This window comes from Passer montanus, unplaced genomic scaffold (assembly GCF_014805655.1).
Source record: "Passer montanus isolate IOZ18808 unplaced genomic scaffold, ASM1480565v1 scaffold3, whole genome shotgun sequence".
NCBI classification, from domain to species: Eukaryota; Metazoa; Chordata; class Aves; order Passeriformes; family Passeridae; genus Passer; species Passer montanus.
This window is the reverse complement of record NW_024367707.1, coordinates 21087896-21103868: the sequence shown is the minus strand read 5'-3', so window position 1 is coordinate 21103868 and position 15973 is coordinate 21087896. Positions and strand designations below refer to the sequence as shown.

At 41.7% G+C, this 15973-nt stretch overlaps 1 protein-coding gene across 4 annotated transcripts in view; it reads right to left on the bottom strand.

The window, feature by feature from the left end:
* The window catches only part of AFF3 (AF4/FMR2 family member 3), a 323532-nt gene that overhangs the window by 115413 nt on the left and 192146 nt on the right, over nucleotides 1–15973 (bottom strand). For all 4 annotated transcript variants that reach the window (XM_039714376.1, XM_039714378.1, XM_039714377.1 and 1 more), the window contains exons 6-7: nucleotides 14879–14915; nucleotides 9113–9164 (exon numbers count right to left, since the gene is read on the bottom strand). In XM_039714376.1, coding sequence (XP_039570310.1) covers nucleotides 9113–9164; nucleotides 14879–14915 — 89 coding nt within the window. The remainder of the gene's footprint in view (nucleotides 1–9112; nucleotides 9165–14878; nucleotides 14916–15973) is intronic.

The window sequence follows — 15973 nt, the reverse complement described above, 5'->3', positions numbered from 1 at the left end:
ACCACAGGTGAAATGATAATGTGGAAATATTCTTACCCTGAGGAAGGCAGACTCCAGTTGTAGCTTAGCAAATCAAAGACCAGAAAACTTGCTTGCAATAACATCCTAACAAATCCAAAGGGTTATATTTCCCAGTTAAAAAATATCCACACTCTGACTTTTAATCCAAATCCAAAGATTAAGGCAGAAGAACTTCAATAATTTGTTTAGTTAGGTATGAAAAGTAATTTGTCATGAAACTGCCAGCCTGCCACTATAAAGGTTTAAAAAAATCATAGCTATTCATGGCTGAACAGTCAGACTTTTCCACACAGGAAAATTCATCATCATTTCAGGTTTCAGTATCTTTTTGTATTTTGCATGGCAAATAAAAAGTTGTCCACCAAGCTTGAAATGTCTCTTTTTTTCGAGTTGGTCACTCTGTGGGAGAAACAGGCACTTCTTTAGATTCCTTTAATTTGTTCTTCATAGCCATAGAATAAGTTAATAGCAAAATGAGGGAGCTTCTCATTCAGAATCTCACTTTCTTGTTATTAAAAAATTGTATCTGTCTACTAATAAAGTATAAAACTAAGGCACTTCAGATACCAAAATCTTTCCATTCCTGGACGAGCTTTAGTGTTCAAATGTTAATAGGATGCCTGCATTTAGGGGAAAAAAAAAACCCTAAAAAACTTGGCCTGTATTCAGGCTCAAGAGTCTGTGAAACAGACTTTTTCCATACTATGACCTCAGTCTTAGGATTTCTCTTTTGCAAAATGTTAGTTATTTTTCTTGGCAGGTGGCCAGAACCCTGTATCTCTCTTTCCTCCCCTCTCACCCTCCTCCTCTCCCCACGCTCCAGGCACACACACACCTCTCCTCTTCCCATCGCCCAGCGAGTCAGCCCTGAGATGAGGTAACCCCCCCGCCCCATCTTTGGCTGAGATAGTGTGGAGAAAATAATCAGGTTATGATATCCTGGAAGTCTGGAAGTATCAAACGCTCCCAATCACTCTTCTCTTCCTTTGCACCCATTCTGTTTTGTTTCCCTGCCCCAAACCCGTGGGCAAAGCCAGCAGCCCCCCACACACAGCAGTGCTGTGCCCCCGCCAAGCATCAGCTACGGCGGGTTTCAAGTTGCAGCAGCTTTCGCCCAGGGTAGAGAATTTCCAAAATGTGTTACCCTGGCAACCAGGAATTTTAGCCCAGCAAAAACCACCGCCACGCACACCGCGACTCCAACGTGCGAGACACTGAGCTTCCATTTGTCATTTTCTTCAGAGAAAAAATACAGCGTGGGGTCGGTGGTGTCTGCCTTCTTGGAGGCATTGCCAATGAAATGGACTTCTTCCCAGGTACCTGCATCTCCTGATTTTCCTGGCAGCCCCTCTTTAACCACTGTATTCCAAGCTAATACATAACACATACAAAATTCCTAATTAGTCCCTTACAAACGGAGAAGTCCAAGGAAAACAGTCCCCAAGAGAAAAACATGCTTTCAGTGTAATACAGGAAAACACTTCCTCAAGCATGATGATATTTTCTCCAGTTAAGTTGGTCAGCTTTACTCTAAATGGCATTCAATGAACACTGGTGATACAGAAGCATTTTTTGACTCAGTATAAAATTAGAAATAATGCCCTGAATAATAGTAAGTTTTCCAATGGGACAAAAGCTGCTGTTTTGGAGTGAAGGTTTCTCTTGCATAAAACCACTTTCCCCTTCAGCTTTGAGCCAAGGGTGGCATCAAAATCAAGGCAGCTTCCTGCAACTAGTTATTTTTCCCTACAGTGTGCAGAGTACAGGCAGATAGTAAATTTGAAGGTGCTACACAAGAGGGCCTGTATCAAGGGTATTTTATAAATAAAACTCTGCATTGAGCCATAAGGGTGGTTAATGCAAGCTGCTTGTTACATCTGGTAAAAGAGAGGGATAGCATTTAAAAACAGGACAGTGAAAGCCCTATCTCATCCCATCTAAGTCAAACAAAACTTCCCCAGACTTCAGCAGTACTTTTATTTAGCATTCACCTATCCCCATTTTTGTTGACTTCTCAGATAATGCTTTTTTTGGTCTGACTCGAAATCAACAGAAGCTCAATTTTGTCCCAGGAAAACCACAGCTGCAATTAAGGTCAGATTGGTTTTCCATACGTTTTCTTTCTGAACCCAACAAATCAGCTCCAACTCATCTTTTTTCAGGGAGATCTTATTTTTGAGATCTTTTTATGACTTTAGGTGCTATTTAAAGATTATTTTTACTTGTATGAACTTTGACTACTATGTGTCTATATCTTTTACATGGCAAAAAGATGACCAGTAATACAAATTTATTCTTTCTTCTTGACTTTGTAGACCTTAAAGACAGATTCAGTCAAGATGTGTGTGAGCAAATGTCTTCCAAGAAAATGTCTTTATAGCATTTGAAGAAAATAGACTTCTTGGTGTCAACTTACAATTGGGTTTTTTTGTGAACTATCAGCAGCATTGTGCTCTGTAAACTCAAAAAATCTGTGCTCAGAAAAGGTTAGGAATTGGCAGGAAAAGTTCACATCAGCATTGTGACAATACCACACTGACTCTGATGCATCCCACAGGTGAAATCACTTCATTTTTGGGAGTGGGAAGTTATGCCAGAATTACATTTTTAACAGTCTATATATTTAACACACAGAGAAACACTCTGTATATTGTACATGGACTAAGGGTAATATTAGAGGGCAGAGAAGAGGAACTTTTTCATGGAAATTTGAGAGCTGAGGAGGGGGTTTTAAAATTTTAGCTGCCCTTGCTGGACTGGCTGAGCAGAGTGAGAATCTGGCAGTGTTAGGGGTTAGCTCTGCAAGCTGAGGCTCAAGTAAACAGGTGGAATAGTGCAATGAAACCAGCCTTCTTCTTCTGCCAGAAACTTAGTTCATGGATAAACACCAGACTTTCACTTCTGCAGTTTTAAAGACCTCCATCACTCTGAAAAACACTGCCTTCATTCATCATAGTGAGGGGTTGTTTTCTTTCTTCTTTTTTTTCATGGACTGCATGACTTCTCTCAGAAACATCACAGATATATATTAAAAGCCATTGACATATTACAGCTTTTAGAAACAAAAAAAAAATAAAAAAAATTCATAAAGGGTACTATTTCACATTGGCTACCATCCTTTGGAAGTGGTGCTTCTCAGCAAAGCAGGGTAATCTGTGGCTCATGAGGAGATTGATATGCTCCAGGACAGCCCTGGATAGAGCCTGTGGAGTTACTAAAAGAGTTTTCACCACATCACTGGCTGATGTGTCTGCTACAGATGTCCTTGCCATCTAAAATGCCCACAAGCTGAGCTGTGAGAGATTAGGAAGTTGCCCCAGTATCTTAATCAGAAAGCTGAAAAGTGGATTATATCCCATAAAAGTGTGTGCAGCCCTGTTTTTTGGAACCAGCTTCCTCACTAGCACGGATTTCACCCCTTCCATTGTCCTCCAGGCCCATCTGTTAGCTATTTTCTGGTTCAATTGACTTGATCCATCATGGTCCTTTTGGCAAACAAAGAGAAGGATATTGAAGATGTACTGCTGGAGGGTTTTTTGCTCCACAGTTTGCATGCTTTGTCCCTTCTCTATTTGCCATCTCTCCCTCCAGTTCAGCAAGACTAAAGCCAAATCCTTCTAATTTAAACTGTGTGACCCTTGTCCCAAGACTGAAACTCTGGGGAGAGGATGAGAGAATGGTGATGGGGCAGGAACTGCCACTGATCACCAGGTCTGCAGGAACCTGGGAAAGGCAGCAACTTCTGCTCTCCCTTTCTCCCTACATGTGGCACTCCTTAGGACATTTACCATTTACTACCCATGTCTGTCTTTGAAAACTTAAACTACTACCCATTTCCTTTACTGTTCTGGGTGAGTAATCCTCAGCTTTTTTTACAGGACATTACATTTTTCAACACTTTGTACAAATATTAATGAGATATTCTTCACGGTGGTCTAATTATTTTAGCTGGGGAAAAGCCCAAGGTAAACTTAAAATAACTTGCACCAGGGCTTCCAGTGAAGTGAGGTAGGATTAAGGCTACTCTTCCAGCTCCAAACGTCCCATTAGGTTGCAGTTGTTGCCTGAGAGACTTGAGGTCAAGACCCCAGGTCAGGCAGATGTGAGAGGACAAGCTCCCTGGGGGCTAAGAGCTGGATGGCGAGCTGGCAGCACTTGCTCAAACTGATCGCCTGTATTTGAGACAGGTTCTCTCTGTTCTCTGCAGGCACTTTGTAACCCCTGTACCTCAGTCTTCCCACTGCAGAAGGGGGAAACCAGCAGGTGATTTCAGCTGTTGAATCTGTAAGCCACTTCCAAGATACAAGGGGCAAGACAAGAGAGGAAGAAAGATGCACTGCAATATGTGATGCTCGTGCCAATACAGATGTGTCACATTAAGCAAGAACAGCAGTGATGTTGCTCCAACATGATGTTTCCTTCCTGAAGGGTGGTGAGAATGATGAGCAGGTGTTGGATGGGTGAGAAACTGTAGCACTAATGTCTGTAAATGGGCAGCTCAGAAACTGCTGACTTTAGTGCTATTAATGAAGATCCCCCTGAGCAAACCATTCTGCAGGTGATGCTGGGAACCAGTACAGGGAGGGAGCAAAGCCAACATCTATTTCTGCCTGGCAAAAGCAAACAAGCCAACACACACACACACACACACACACACATACACACAGTGTGATCGCTGTGATTCTCAGAGAATATTAGCAAAGGACAAAACCTGCACAACTGCCATAAATTATAAAAGCCTCCCTCAATCTTAGTTAATTCTCTTGTAAAAAGGGAGGGAAAAATCTGGAGCAGCTCAGCATGAAAACAATTGTGGGAGGGTTAATAAAGAGACAGCACTGAGGTATCTAGTTGCTAGCCCTGATATCATTAAGTAAGTGCACTAGAAATGTCGAGGTAAATGCAGAGCAGTGAATCACAGTCAGGCATGATTAACCTTGGGTAGTCTGAACTGGAAATCATTTACAAACACAAAGGTACTGAAGAACATTGCAACAGACAGTACATCGAAAGTCATTCCAAGAGCAGGAGTCACGCTGGGAGCTTTGTATATTTGTGCCATTTTTAAATTATTGTCATATTTTACATGTGGAAAGATGGAAGATCCCAGATCCCTAGCTCACGGAGGAGTTTCTATGGCCCTGCAACGTCCTCTGAAACATATGCACTGGTTGGAATCACTGTGCCTTGCACAGAAGTATTATAAAATTAAAAGTTTTAATTACAACAATCTGAGACTTACTGAAAGGACACATAGATCTGTCAAAGAAAGACTAAAATCCTGTAACTGCAAATATCAAAGAACCAAAGACCACTCTTCCTTCATCCATACCCATGTCTTAATGCAGTTCTCCAGACTCTGGTGGTAAAAACACAGGGAGGGAAAGGATTTTAATAAAAATCAGATGTTTAAAAAAAAATTGTGAAAGTTTTCTGACCCTTGAAAATTGATCCTCTGATCACAAAACCAAAAGAACAAAACATCACTAGATATTTCTGATCAGTCCTAAAAGTTTGGAAATGCTCAGTAAAGCTATAACCATATGACCCATAGAGGGCTATATATTTTGAGTACAATGACAACAAAACCCCTTGAAATACAGAATGCTCACGGCTTTAAAAGCATTCAATTACAAGGAACATGAATCAACTGGGGAAGACTCCAGACAGCTTAACACTTCCGCATTGTTTGCACCTTTTATTGCAATTCTTTAGTGCCAGCTCAGGTGATTATTGTGAATGCCAAGGCAGTGAAAGCCATAGGAATATTGTGCAAAACGATACAGCTCTGCTTAGATTTCCTTCCCGCTTTTCTATCAGTCTTATTTTCCTAAATCCATCTCTGTTATCCTTAGCATTGCAATAACTGCCCTTATTCATCTGCCTCATTAGGATGCTGCATCAATTAATATGCATCATCTAATGCCTACTATTTTTTTAATGTCTAATATTATTATCAGTGGAGAGCTATGTAGTAATGAGTCTATCTAGAGAGTCAGACATACAGGAGAAGCCCCTATGCATAATGCTGCTCCAAGTGATTCCTGTACCCAAAGCCTCTGAAGAGAGCACTATGCATTCTGCACTCCCAGTCTGTGTACTCTCAGCGGTTACAGATAGCACCTCTATTCTGGGGCTCCAGGTCTCAGGGTTATGTTTGTTTTTGAGGACCTGGAGCCCAGTGGGCAAGGCACGAGGGTTATCTTGAGGAGAGATGTCATATTAATGCTTGGTTCACAAACACCTCACTGCCTGATTCAGGAGGGTAATCAACCTGTCCTTTGAAGCTGCATAAATAATGTTTGGATGGAGGTAGTATATCTGCACCAGGATGAATTAACTGCCATTGAATCATATAAGATTGGCTAGAGTGTGAGGCTCGTAACATATCTGAGGAAAATAAAAAAGATGTTTTCAAGAAAAAAAAACACATTAATTTAATCCTCCCTCTTTTCTGTAGCTTTTCTCTGGGCAAACATGATATTGGGGGAGGATTTTTGGTTGCTGTTTGTTCCTGTTTCACAGGGAAATGCTGATTCACAGTGAGGTGCATCCACAGTTTCTCCATGTCAGGCCTGAATATGCCATCTCTCTCCTACATCAGTGTTGCTCCTTTTTAGCACCCCTGCCAGAAGATGCCAACAGGACTCCTTTGACACTCTGAGAGGAGTGACACGTTGCAAGAGGCTACAGCCTTTTTACCCACAGGGACCCCGGGCAGCATTGCTGCCCCTTGCACAACCCTGAGGCTTCCAGCTGGGCACTGCTGGAGCTCCTGCCCAGGCATGGTCTTCTCCAGGTGCATCAGGGAAGAGAACATCCATCTGCAGAGAGACCAGGCACACAGGCTCACACCTCCATGTGCAGGTGTGCACTGCAGGTTCTCCTGGCTGTGCATCGTGTGCACAGGTGTGATTGCTGCAGCCCCAAAAGAGCAGAGGAATTCTGTATTTGTGACTGCCTGACATACCAGGGATAAAAAGCGGTCCTAGAAGATGGTGGAAAAGAGAAGACACCTGGTAAAGGCCAACAGCAGGGTAGCATAAAGAGAACTGGGATGTCAGTATGTGCCTACATATCAGTGTGTGTTACTTTCCTTCACTGACACTCACAGATCCAGCCCTCTATTGACTAACATGTACATCTTCAGTTTGCTAATGGCTTTTACTTGTCTCCAGTTTCTGATCTCTGTTCTTCTCTCCTATTGTTCCCAGTTTTTCATCTCTTTCTAAAAACTTGATGTTTGCAATTCCTTTTCTAACTTCTTAACTGTATCCCTCTAACTTTCTTCCTTCTCTTTTGACACAACACTTGTTGGCTCCCTTCTTCTCATGTCCTTTTTTTTTTTCTCCTGCTTGCATTTCTATGGAATTTCCCTAATTAGAGGGGCTTCTGGTTCCTGAATGCAGTAATTTATCAACAGTAACAAGTTGTTTCTGCCTCTAAAAATTTTTCTGGGAACCAATGTATGCTGTGGGGTAGCCTTAGAATATAGTAATAATTTAAAGGCATTAGAAATATACTGTATCTAGTAGGCAGCACAGTTTCAGAAGGTACCCAGATCTCTTATTAGGCAAGGAACCTTTCACACCTAACCAGATTCTGATACACTATATCACCCAATTTGTAGTCTCAAATCCAACCCATCACCATGTTGGGGTGTACCTCTGAATCCATATTTTGGGTTCAGAGATACCACTATCATGGTTCAGAAATCTTACAGGATTTTAATCCAATGAAGAAGAAAAGAACATTCCTCATCAACAAAATGCTAACTAGAAAAAACACCGTGGAGGATGGCTTATGTTTTACATATTGCTAAATATCAGTAAAAATAAATGTGTTCATTTCTCCAAAATACCTCCAGATGGCATTAAAACCCTTCTTCTTTTGGTCTTTATTGCAATATTATTTTTGAAAATTATAATTATTGAAATCATTCTATTAAACATTCCCAGCAATCATGCTATCAGAAGGCATAAGGTTGCTAATGCTTAATTCATTTAATAAGTTTGCCTAAATGTGCTTGCATACTATAATTACATTCCACAACACAATCTGCAGGACAAGCCATTTCTTACACCGTGTCAAATCTTTTCCCAGATTAATTTCCAGAAGATTTTTAATGCGTATTTGCAGTGGAAATCAAAACGTCCCACAATAAATCACTGTTATTGTACCTCCTTCTGTGACTACTTTTGGCCATGTAACAAATGGTGACACTTTGCGAGATTTACATGATATAATGCTCTGAATTTAAATAACAGGAATCAGAAAACATAAATTATGGGCCAGATGCACTCTAAAACTCACATGACTGACTGTTACAAGAACTTCTCTCTCTCAAATGGGATTAAAAAGGTGAATGATTTTGCAGAAATTCATAATGCTCCTGCCTGGTAGTTATTAAAAGAATTCACTTATCTCGCTTGGTTTGGAAGACTGATGCTATTTCAAATTTTTTTTAACTTGCAGCCCATCTGTTTCATAGACTGGTTTATGTTGGCAAAACAATTCAGTCTTTTGTATACTAGAGTAAAAAAGGGTAAAAGCTTCTATTGTTGCACTAAAGTGAAGGTGAACACTGATATATTACAAGTGCCTGTTCCTATCTATTTCTTGACTCCTTTCGTTAATTCAAAAACATCAACAAAATAGTGAGAGACCAGAGATAACTGTAATTGGATTTCAAGTAATTCAGAGGTGAAGCTGCAGACTGCAGTCTTTTAAAATTACATCAGTACATCAAAGGCATATGTGACATGATGTTTTTTAGCAAGTGTGACAAACTCCAGCAGCATTAAGGTAATGTTGAAGTAAGGTTCTAAAGGCCAGCCTTGCACACCCACAACAATAATCTCATATCTATTCAGTGTGATATGGAGCCATTTCACTTGCAAAGATTGCTGACTTACTAGCATGCAGAAGTTCTAGGAATAATTAATGTTTAGTCATTATCTAAAAAGCCGTTTCACGAAAAGCATCATTGCAAGAGCTTTATCATAATGAAAACAAACAAATTCTATTTTGCCCAACAAATCTGATAAAAACACAGCTGCCTTCTCCAATCTTAAACGCAAATGTGACTTACGATGTATGGGTTGCGCTTTTCTCTGGGGTCTTTGGCTCTACATCACTTTTCCCTTTAAAGAGAAGAAGAAAATGACATCAGAAATGGGTCAGTATGAAAGCTGTTCAGATGTGACACATCAACATTCATCAACATTCATTGCTAACACTGACCACTCCTGCCACACACACAGCCAGCTGTGCAGGCAACCACAGGGCTGCAGGGGCACTGCTGGAGCATTTGCAAGCAGGGAGGCAATCCTGACTTGACTTTTCTTGTCACTGACAAGTGCTCCCTAAATGCAGGCAGAGGAACTCCGCAAGAGGAGGTGCTTAGAGAACACAGGCCTTACCAGGGAGAGCAGACCCTGGAGCAATGGAAAGGATTTCTCTAGTGCCCTGCAGCTCTGCTGTTGGGAGTGTACTCCATACAACATGCACTCGCTCCAGAACCCTGCTCCAGGAACAGTAATTATTTCATAGAGCAAAACAGCATCAGCTGGGGACAGTAAGGCAGTGATCAGGCCACAGTTCTGCCAATGGGTATTTTGGTTCACATTCATTTTAACAGGTTTAGGATTTGATCTTTAGCTTCTGTAAGTGGGGTCCTGGCACTCAATGCCAGGAGAAGCCAAGTACCCAAATGCTTAAGAAGCACCAGAGGCCCAAGGGATGCCTCTTCACATTTCCTTACAAATCATACGGGTCCTGATATGCTAGCTTGTGATGATCCTCATCTTGGGTCCAAAATAATTATGTCTGCCCAACACAACTTAGTAAACTTAGCACAGACAGTGGAGGCAGTCTGCTGGCAGGTGGGGTGGTACTGCTTCTGCTGAATCAGGCACAGTCCTTCTCCCTCCTTTCTACCACCTGCCAAAAACCAGTAAGGCTGTTGTTTGCTGTAATTAATGTTCTCTGAGTAACCTGAGAGAGCTGCACTCCAGTGTAAGATTTCTGTGTAACTCTACCATGGATTTAGAGGGTATGCTACTCCACTTGAATCACCTTGAACTTGAATTCTGGGCCTAGTGAGTGTGCAGATGCTGCTGCTCTTGTGTGTAGCTGGATGCTAATAGCTGTCTACACGAGAGTTTATGTTGCCTAGCAGACAAGGAGGCACAGAGGTTGAATGTGACTGGTTTACTGATGGATGTGTTTTTCTCCATTACTTTGTAATGAGCTGTGTTAAGCCAAAATCCACCTATTCCTTCTGAAAAAAAATGTGAGAAACTCCTCTTTTGGTCAGGTTGTTTTGGTGTTGCTCATTGAGTTGAGTGGGTGTTGGATACCTAGTCCATGCTCATGAGCATCACACATCATCTGTTTGCTGCTGACAAGACCTCACCCTCAGTTTCCACAGAGCTGGAGCTGTGAGGGCACCTCTGGAAAACCTCATGTTGCCTTCAGGACAGGCAGGACTCTGCTACCAGTGTTCTTCCACTGCTGTGCAGAAGGAAGCTGAAGGACACTTTAGACAGTGATCTTCTGGAGGTAGCTGTCTTGTAGTGGAAGTTCTGGGTATTGCAAACACCTTGACACAGTGCTTTTAGATGGCATCCTCCCCTCTGGTAGGGTTTGTGTCTATCCAGCTGTGGTGACTAAACTTTACTGAACAGGATGGGGAAAACTCTGGATGACTTCAAAACCACCAATGCCTTCACAGACCTCTGGGAAGCTCAGCATTCACTGTAAGAGGACAGCTAAAGCCACCTAAAATTTGGGCATGAGCAGGGCACCCACTCCACATGGAATACATCCACTCCATAATCTCTAGGCCACCCTTCACTTTCAGCAGAGACCTCAGAAGGTATATCCAGATGGTGAACTTGCTGGCTAGGAAGCTGTTGCTACAATATACGTTTGTCAGCCTTGTGGAGCCTGGAGCCCTGGAGCTCATCTGCATTATGGTAATTTGGAACAAGAAACCAACAGTAACAGTTGGCATATATTCAAAGATTTTCTATTTGTAACTTGGGTCTTTTCTGAGTGATGAATTATTACCATGAACACTGGTTCACATGAGTGTGAGAGGGAATATGGATTCCTGAGTGCTTTGCCAGCAGAGTTCACATCAGTTCTACTTTCAGCAATGTATGTTAATGCAGCAACAAGGGAAACAGCATACGTACTGTGAGGAAACAGAATGTCTGTGATTTAGCCAAACTGGATATTAATGGATTACCCTACCATAAGCATTTGTAGCTGCTTTTATGCTAATTGTCACTTAACATACTTCTGTGTGGAGAGGAAGGACAGAGACTGTACAGATGGTAGAAATGCATCAGTACAGCCTATCAGAATAGAAAATCTGGCCATTAAGGCTTTATCAATTCTTACCAACTTCATTCTCACTTGACTGAAATGTAGAAATTTTACAAATGTGTATAGCCTAAGCATAGTTGAATGTCACAGATATGGTACAGATAATATTTTTGGATAAGGGAATGTAAAAGGTAATTACTTGTTACAACAATTTGGCTTTTTTTACACTCACTGGAGGCCAAATTAAGATTTGCTCTTGATTTTTTCACGTAACCTGTCAAATGCATGCAGGTACCATTGAGGGAGGCTGGCATTTGCTGAACTGCTAAATCTTCTCTAGTTTTGACTGCTCCTTCTGGGCAAATTTGCATGAACCTTTGTTTTTCTTAGCTTTTTTGGAATGAACAAAGAATATGCTACCCACCTTGCTATGGGGTTGCTGTTAGCACACTTTGTTTCACATGCTAAGCACTGAGTATGTCTCCTGAAACAGGTGTGTGTCAGTGGGTCTATGCAGAAAACACACAGTGGAAACAGTCAGTCCACAGATCCTCAGCCACAGAACTGGGAGGTCTTTGCTAGTTTCTGCCTCATCTCATGCAACTTCTTACCCAGCCTTTTTAGATACAAGCAGAAGATGTGTCCAGATTTCTCAAATCTCAAAATAAATTTCAAATGAACTTTTGTAGGATTTCCCCTGTTGAATAGTGGGTGGCCAGAAAATGAGTTTTCTCCTCTTAGTTGGAATTTTGGTGAATCACTCAACCAGATTAAATTTCCTTTTCTGGGTAACAGGGATAAATGATATGTATTGTGACGGAGTGGAATAATTTCAGCCATTATGAGTTTTTAAATGCTTTGATTTCCTTGTGGGGGAAGGATGACAGGAATGCAAATGCTATCCATGAGAAAGACAATGTTGGCAGCTGCAGTAAAACCACTGCAAATGACAGGCTCAAGAGCCACTCCAAAGAAGTCAGGGCGCAATGGGAAAATCCAGCTAACTGGGACTCTGAAGATGGGCACTTGGATAGCACAATGCATTGACCATTAGAGTTCTTTCTCACAGAGTAATTTGCTAATATTTCCTGGCAGGCCCTGTGGACCTGTGGAGAGAGGAGCCCACACCGGAGTAGGTTTGCTGGCAGGACCTGTGACCGTGTGTGGAACCCATGCTGGAGCAGCCTGCTCCTGAAGGACTGCACCCTGTGGAGGAGAGACCCACGCTGCAGCAGTTCAGGAGAAGCAAAGCCTGTGGCAAGGGCTCATAAGAGGTTCATGAAGGATTGTCTCCTGTGAGAGGGGCCACACACCAGAGCAGGGAAGAGTGTGAGGAGTCCCTTCCCTGAGGAGGAAGTGTCAGAGACAAGGTGTGATTTGATTATTTGACTGCAGCCCCCATTCCTTGATCCCCTAAGCTGGTGAGGAGGAGGAGTTAGAGAATTTAGGAGTGAAGTTGAACCCAGGATGAAGAGATGGGTGAGGAGAAGGTGCTTTTAAAGTCTGATTTTACTTCTCATTGTCTTACTTTGATTTGATTGGTAATAAGTTAAATTTATTTTCTCAAGCTGAGTCTGTTTTGCCCATGAGAGTAACTGGTGAGTGCTGTCTCCCTGTTTTTATCTCCACCCATGATCCTTTTGTTGTATTTTCTCTCCTGTGTCCAGGAGAGTAATAGAGCAGCTTTGGTGGGCACATGGTCAGGGTCAACCCACCACACATCTGAATAATTTTTCCCAAATTTCTCTTGAGTTTGACATACATGACTGGTAAAGTCTATACCTCATTCTAACTGGGTTTTATCTGATATCTTATCCCAGCACTTCAAGAGGAATTCTCATGGATACAGCTCTCAGAGGTAGTCAGATTCTCTCTGTGATGTTAGAAAACGTGTCTGGGCATCCGGCAGTGACCCTAACTTTTGCCACCAGTGAAGAAAATATTTCTGCATGAGTTCAGCTGTTCTTCTGTTTGGTTGCCATCAGCTAGGCAGTACCAAGTGTAGCTTCTGCCCAGCTACAGATTTTACTGAGCAAGATGAATGAAGAGAGAAGAAACTGGAGTACAGGGGTGTAGGAGGGATGGGAGAATAAGAAGCGAAGTGGCGCTGGAGACCACAGAAGTAAGAAGTAGGGAACAGATGTAAGGTCATAGGATCAATTTTGTAATACACAGGAATGTAGGTTTCATTAAATCTGCAGAACAACTTATTTTATTCAGGTGTTGGAAGAAGGAAATACTCAGCTAGGACCAAAGCTAGCCAAATACTGTGGCCTCTGATGTCACTGAAAAGCCCTCAGCTCAGCCGCTGTGTTTGTCATGCTTGTGCCTCTGCCTGTGTTTGCATAGCCCTCTCTATTATGGTTCTTTTGTGCTTCTTTCTCTCATTACTGTATTCATTATTTTCTGACAGAACTTCATACCCTTTGCCTTTTATTATTTCCTTAGTGCTGGAACTTGCAGCAATATCAAACCAATGCCAGCAATTAAGTGACACCACTGCATGTTTCTTCACAACATTGTCTTCCTCATGCTGACCTTTCCCCAGTGAAGAGCCACACCATTTTAAAAGCCTGCATCTCCCAGCCTTGTCTCCCTGGATGTCTTTTCCCTCACACAGTGGGTGACCAGACCCTTTCAAAGCCCTATCTACAAGCTCAGGTCATTTTTCACCTTCAGTTAGAGCTCTGCAATTTGCAAACTGGACTTTGTGTTGGCTGACAGTTCAGGAAGCTAGCAAAATAATTCTTCTGGTTGTGATAATTTTATGTGGAAAGTAGGGTAGAATCATGTATTTTTAATATGCAAGACAACATCAACAACCATCAGAGGTGTCAAGGGAGAGGATTAATATTTTGTTTCGCAGAACAATTTAATCTTCCTGTTCAATACAGAGTTTTTTTACCAGAGTTAAATGTAATAAAAGTGCTACTGATCTGCACCCTGACTTGTAAACTGGAGTCCACAGGAAAGCCCTGAGCAGGAGCCACACAAGCACCCATCACTCCCTACCCACACTGCTAGCCAGAAAGACCCACAGCCATAGGATCTTTGAAATGTTATCGAGTGTTAGTTTGGCAAGATTTATGTGGCTTATTACTGTGCAATGGCCACAAAATATACCACTGCTTATGAAAGATAAATGATTACAAGTTTTCTTGCACAATATCCTGGCAGTCTGGATCTGACTGTGCAAGTAGGTCAGATCTTTCTTGGCTTTCCAAAAAAAACCATTCTTTTGCTCTTTTAGTTTTTGTCATTTACGTAACAGAATAGCCATAGTGAAATTAAAATTTTTTGTTCTTCCCAGGCCACCAAAAGAGCTGACATTTTGATGGTCTCTCTTCAATTCAGTTCTCCATATTTGTCCATATGGAGAACCGAACTGAAGTTCAGTTCACTGCCTGCTGAGGCTTTGTGCTGTCCCAGTCTTCCACTGATCCCTTACTTCATCAGCCCCTCCTTTTCCAACTCATTGTCTACCCCTCCACCCAATGAAGCCAGAAAATGAGTTGGTACTTACTTGTATTGCTGTGTCCTGTAGATCCCTGTTGTGACTCCTACAGTAATAACAGAAAAAAAGGAAGGTGTATTATTTTTTCGGCAACTTTTTTGCTACAATACTTATTGGACATAACCTTAACAGTACAAACAGCACTGATGATTGTTCATTTGGTTTCAAAGTAATTTTCATTTACAAGAATAAGTCCAATATTTATTGGAAAATCCATTAATTATTAGGCTTGTAAACTTATTTCACAACAACCCTTTAATGGTGCAATTCCTTGTACAGCTATTATGACTTTCCTGATCACTATTCATGTATTGATCAACCAAAACTCGTCTATAATCTTCTACAAGTTCAGATGAGAAGAAAGAGGGAAGGCCAATATTGTTTCATGGACCATTGGATTCCTGAGGTAGTAGCATAGCTGGTCTTTTCACATGTTGACATTGACAGCATCAGAAAATGAAAATACAGACTAGTTCCGGGTCCCTGGGATTACAAGGTCGACCTTGTATGACAACAGCAATATCTGTGAATGTGGTGCAATAAATCAGATCACTTTTCCCTCAAGTGCAAATGTTACCACACTGTGTTTTACTCACAGAATTTGTTTGCATTCATAAAAACATATATATATATATATATAAGACTATAAATACAAATATAAACCACAACAAAAAGATAATTAAATCAAGGGAAAAAATAATACTTTGCCATGGATGGCAGCAGGAAAAGTATTCTGTATTATAACTCTGCTTCTGAATAACCCAGACACACAGAGGAATATCACCTCTGCAGTTAACACTGTAATAATACCACTTCTACAGTAAAAATACCACCTCTACAGAAATAATACCACCTCTACCATCCCTCTTCAGTTACAGCTGCCATTAAGGCTGCTCAGAGAGGCCAGGCACTACAGGAACACATGCAGTCATTTTCGGTGAGGAACCAGGCGCTGGACCAGATCCCTGGTCCACAGAGCAGAGGGATGAGCCAAACACAGAGCTCATGGAGGAACTGCAGGTCCCCAGAGAGCTGAGGATGCTCTGACATGGCTGGGCTGAGATTGTGCTGCTAAGTCAATCAGGAGAAGTCCTCAGGGGCTTG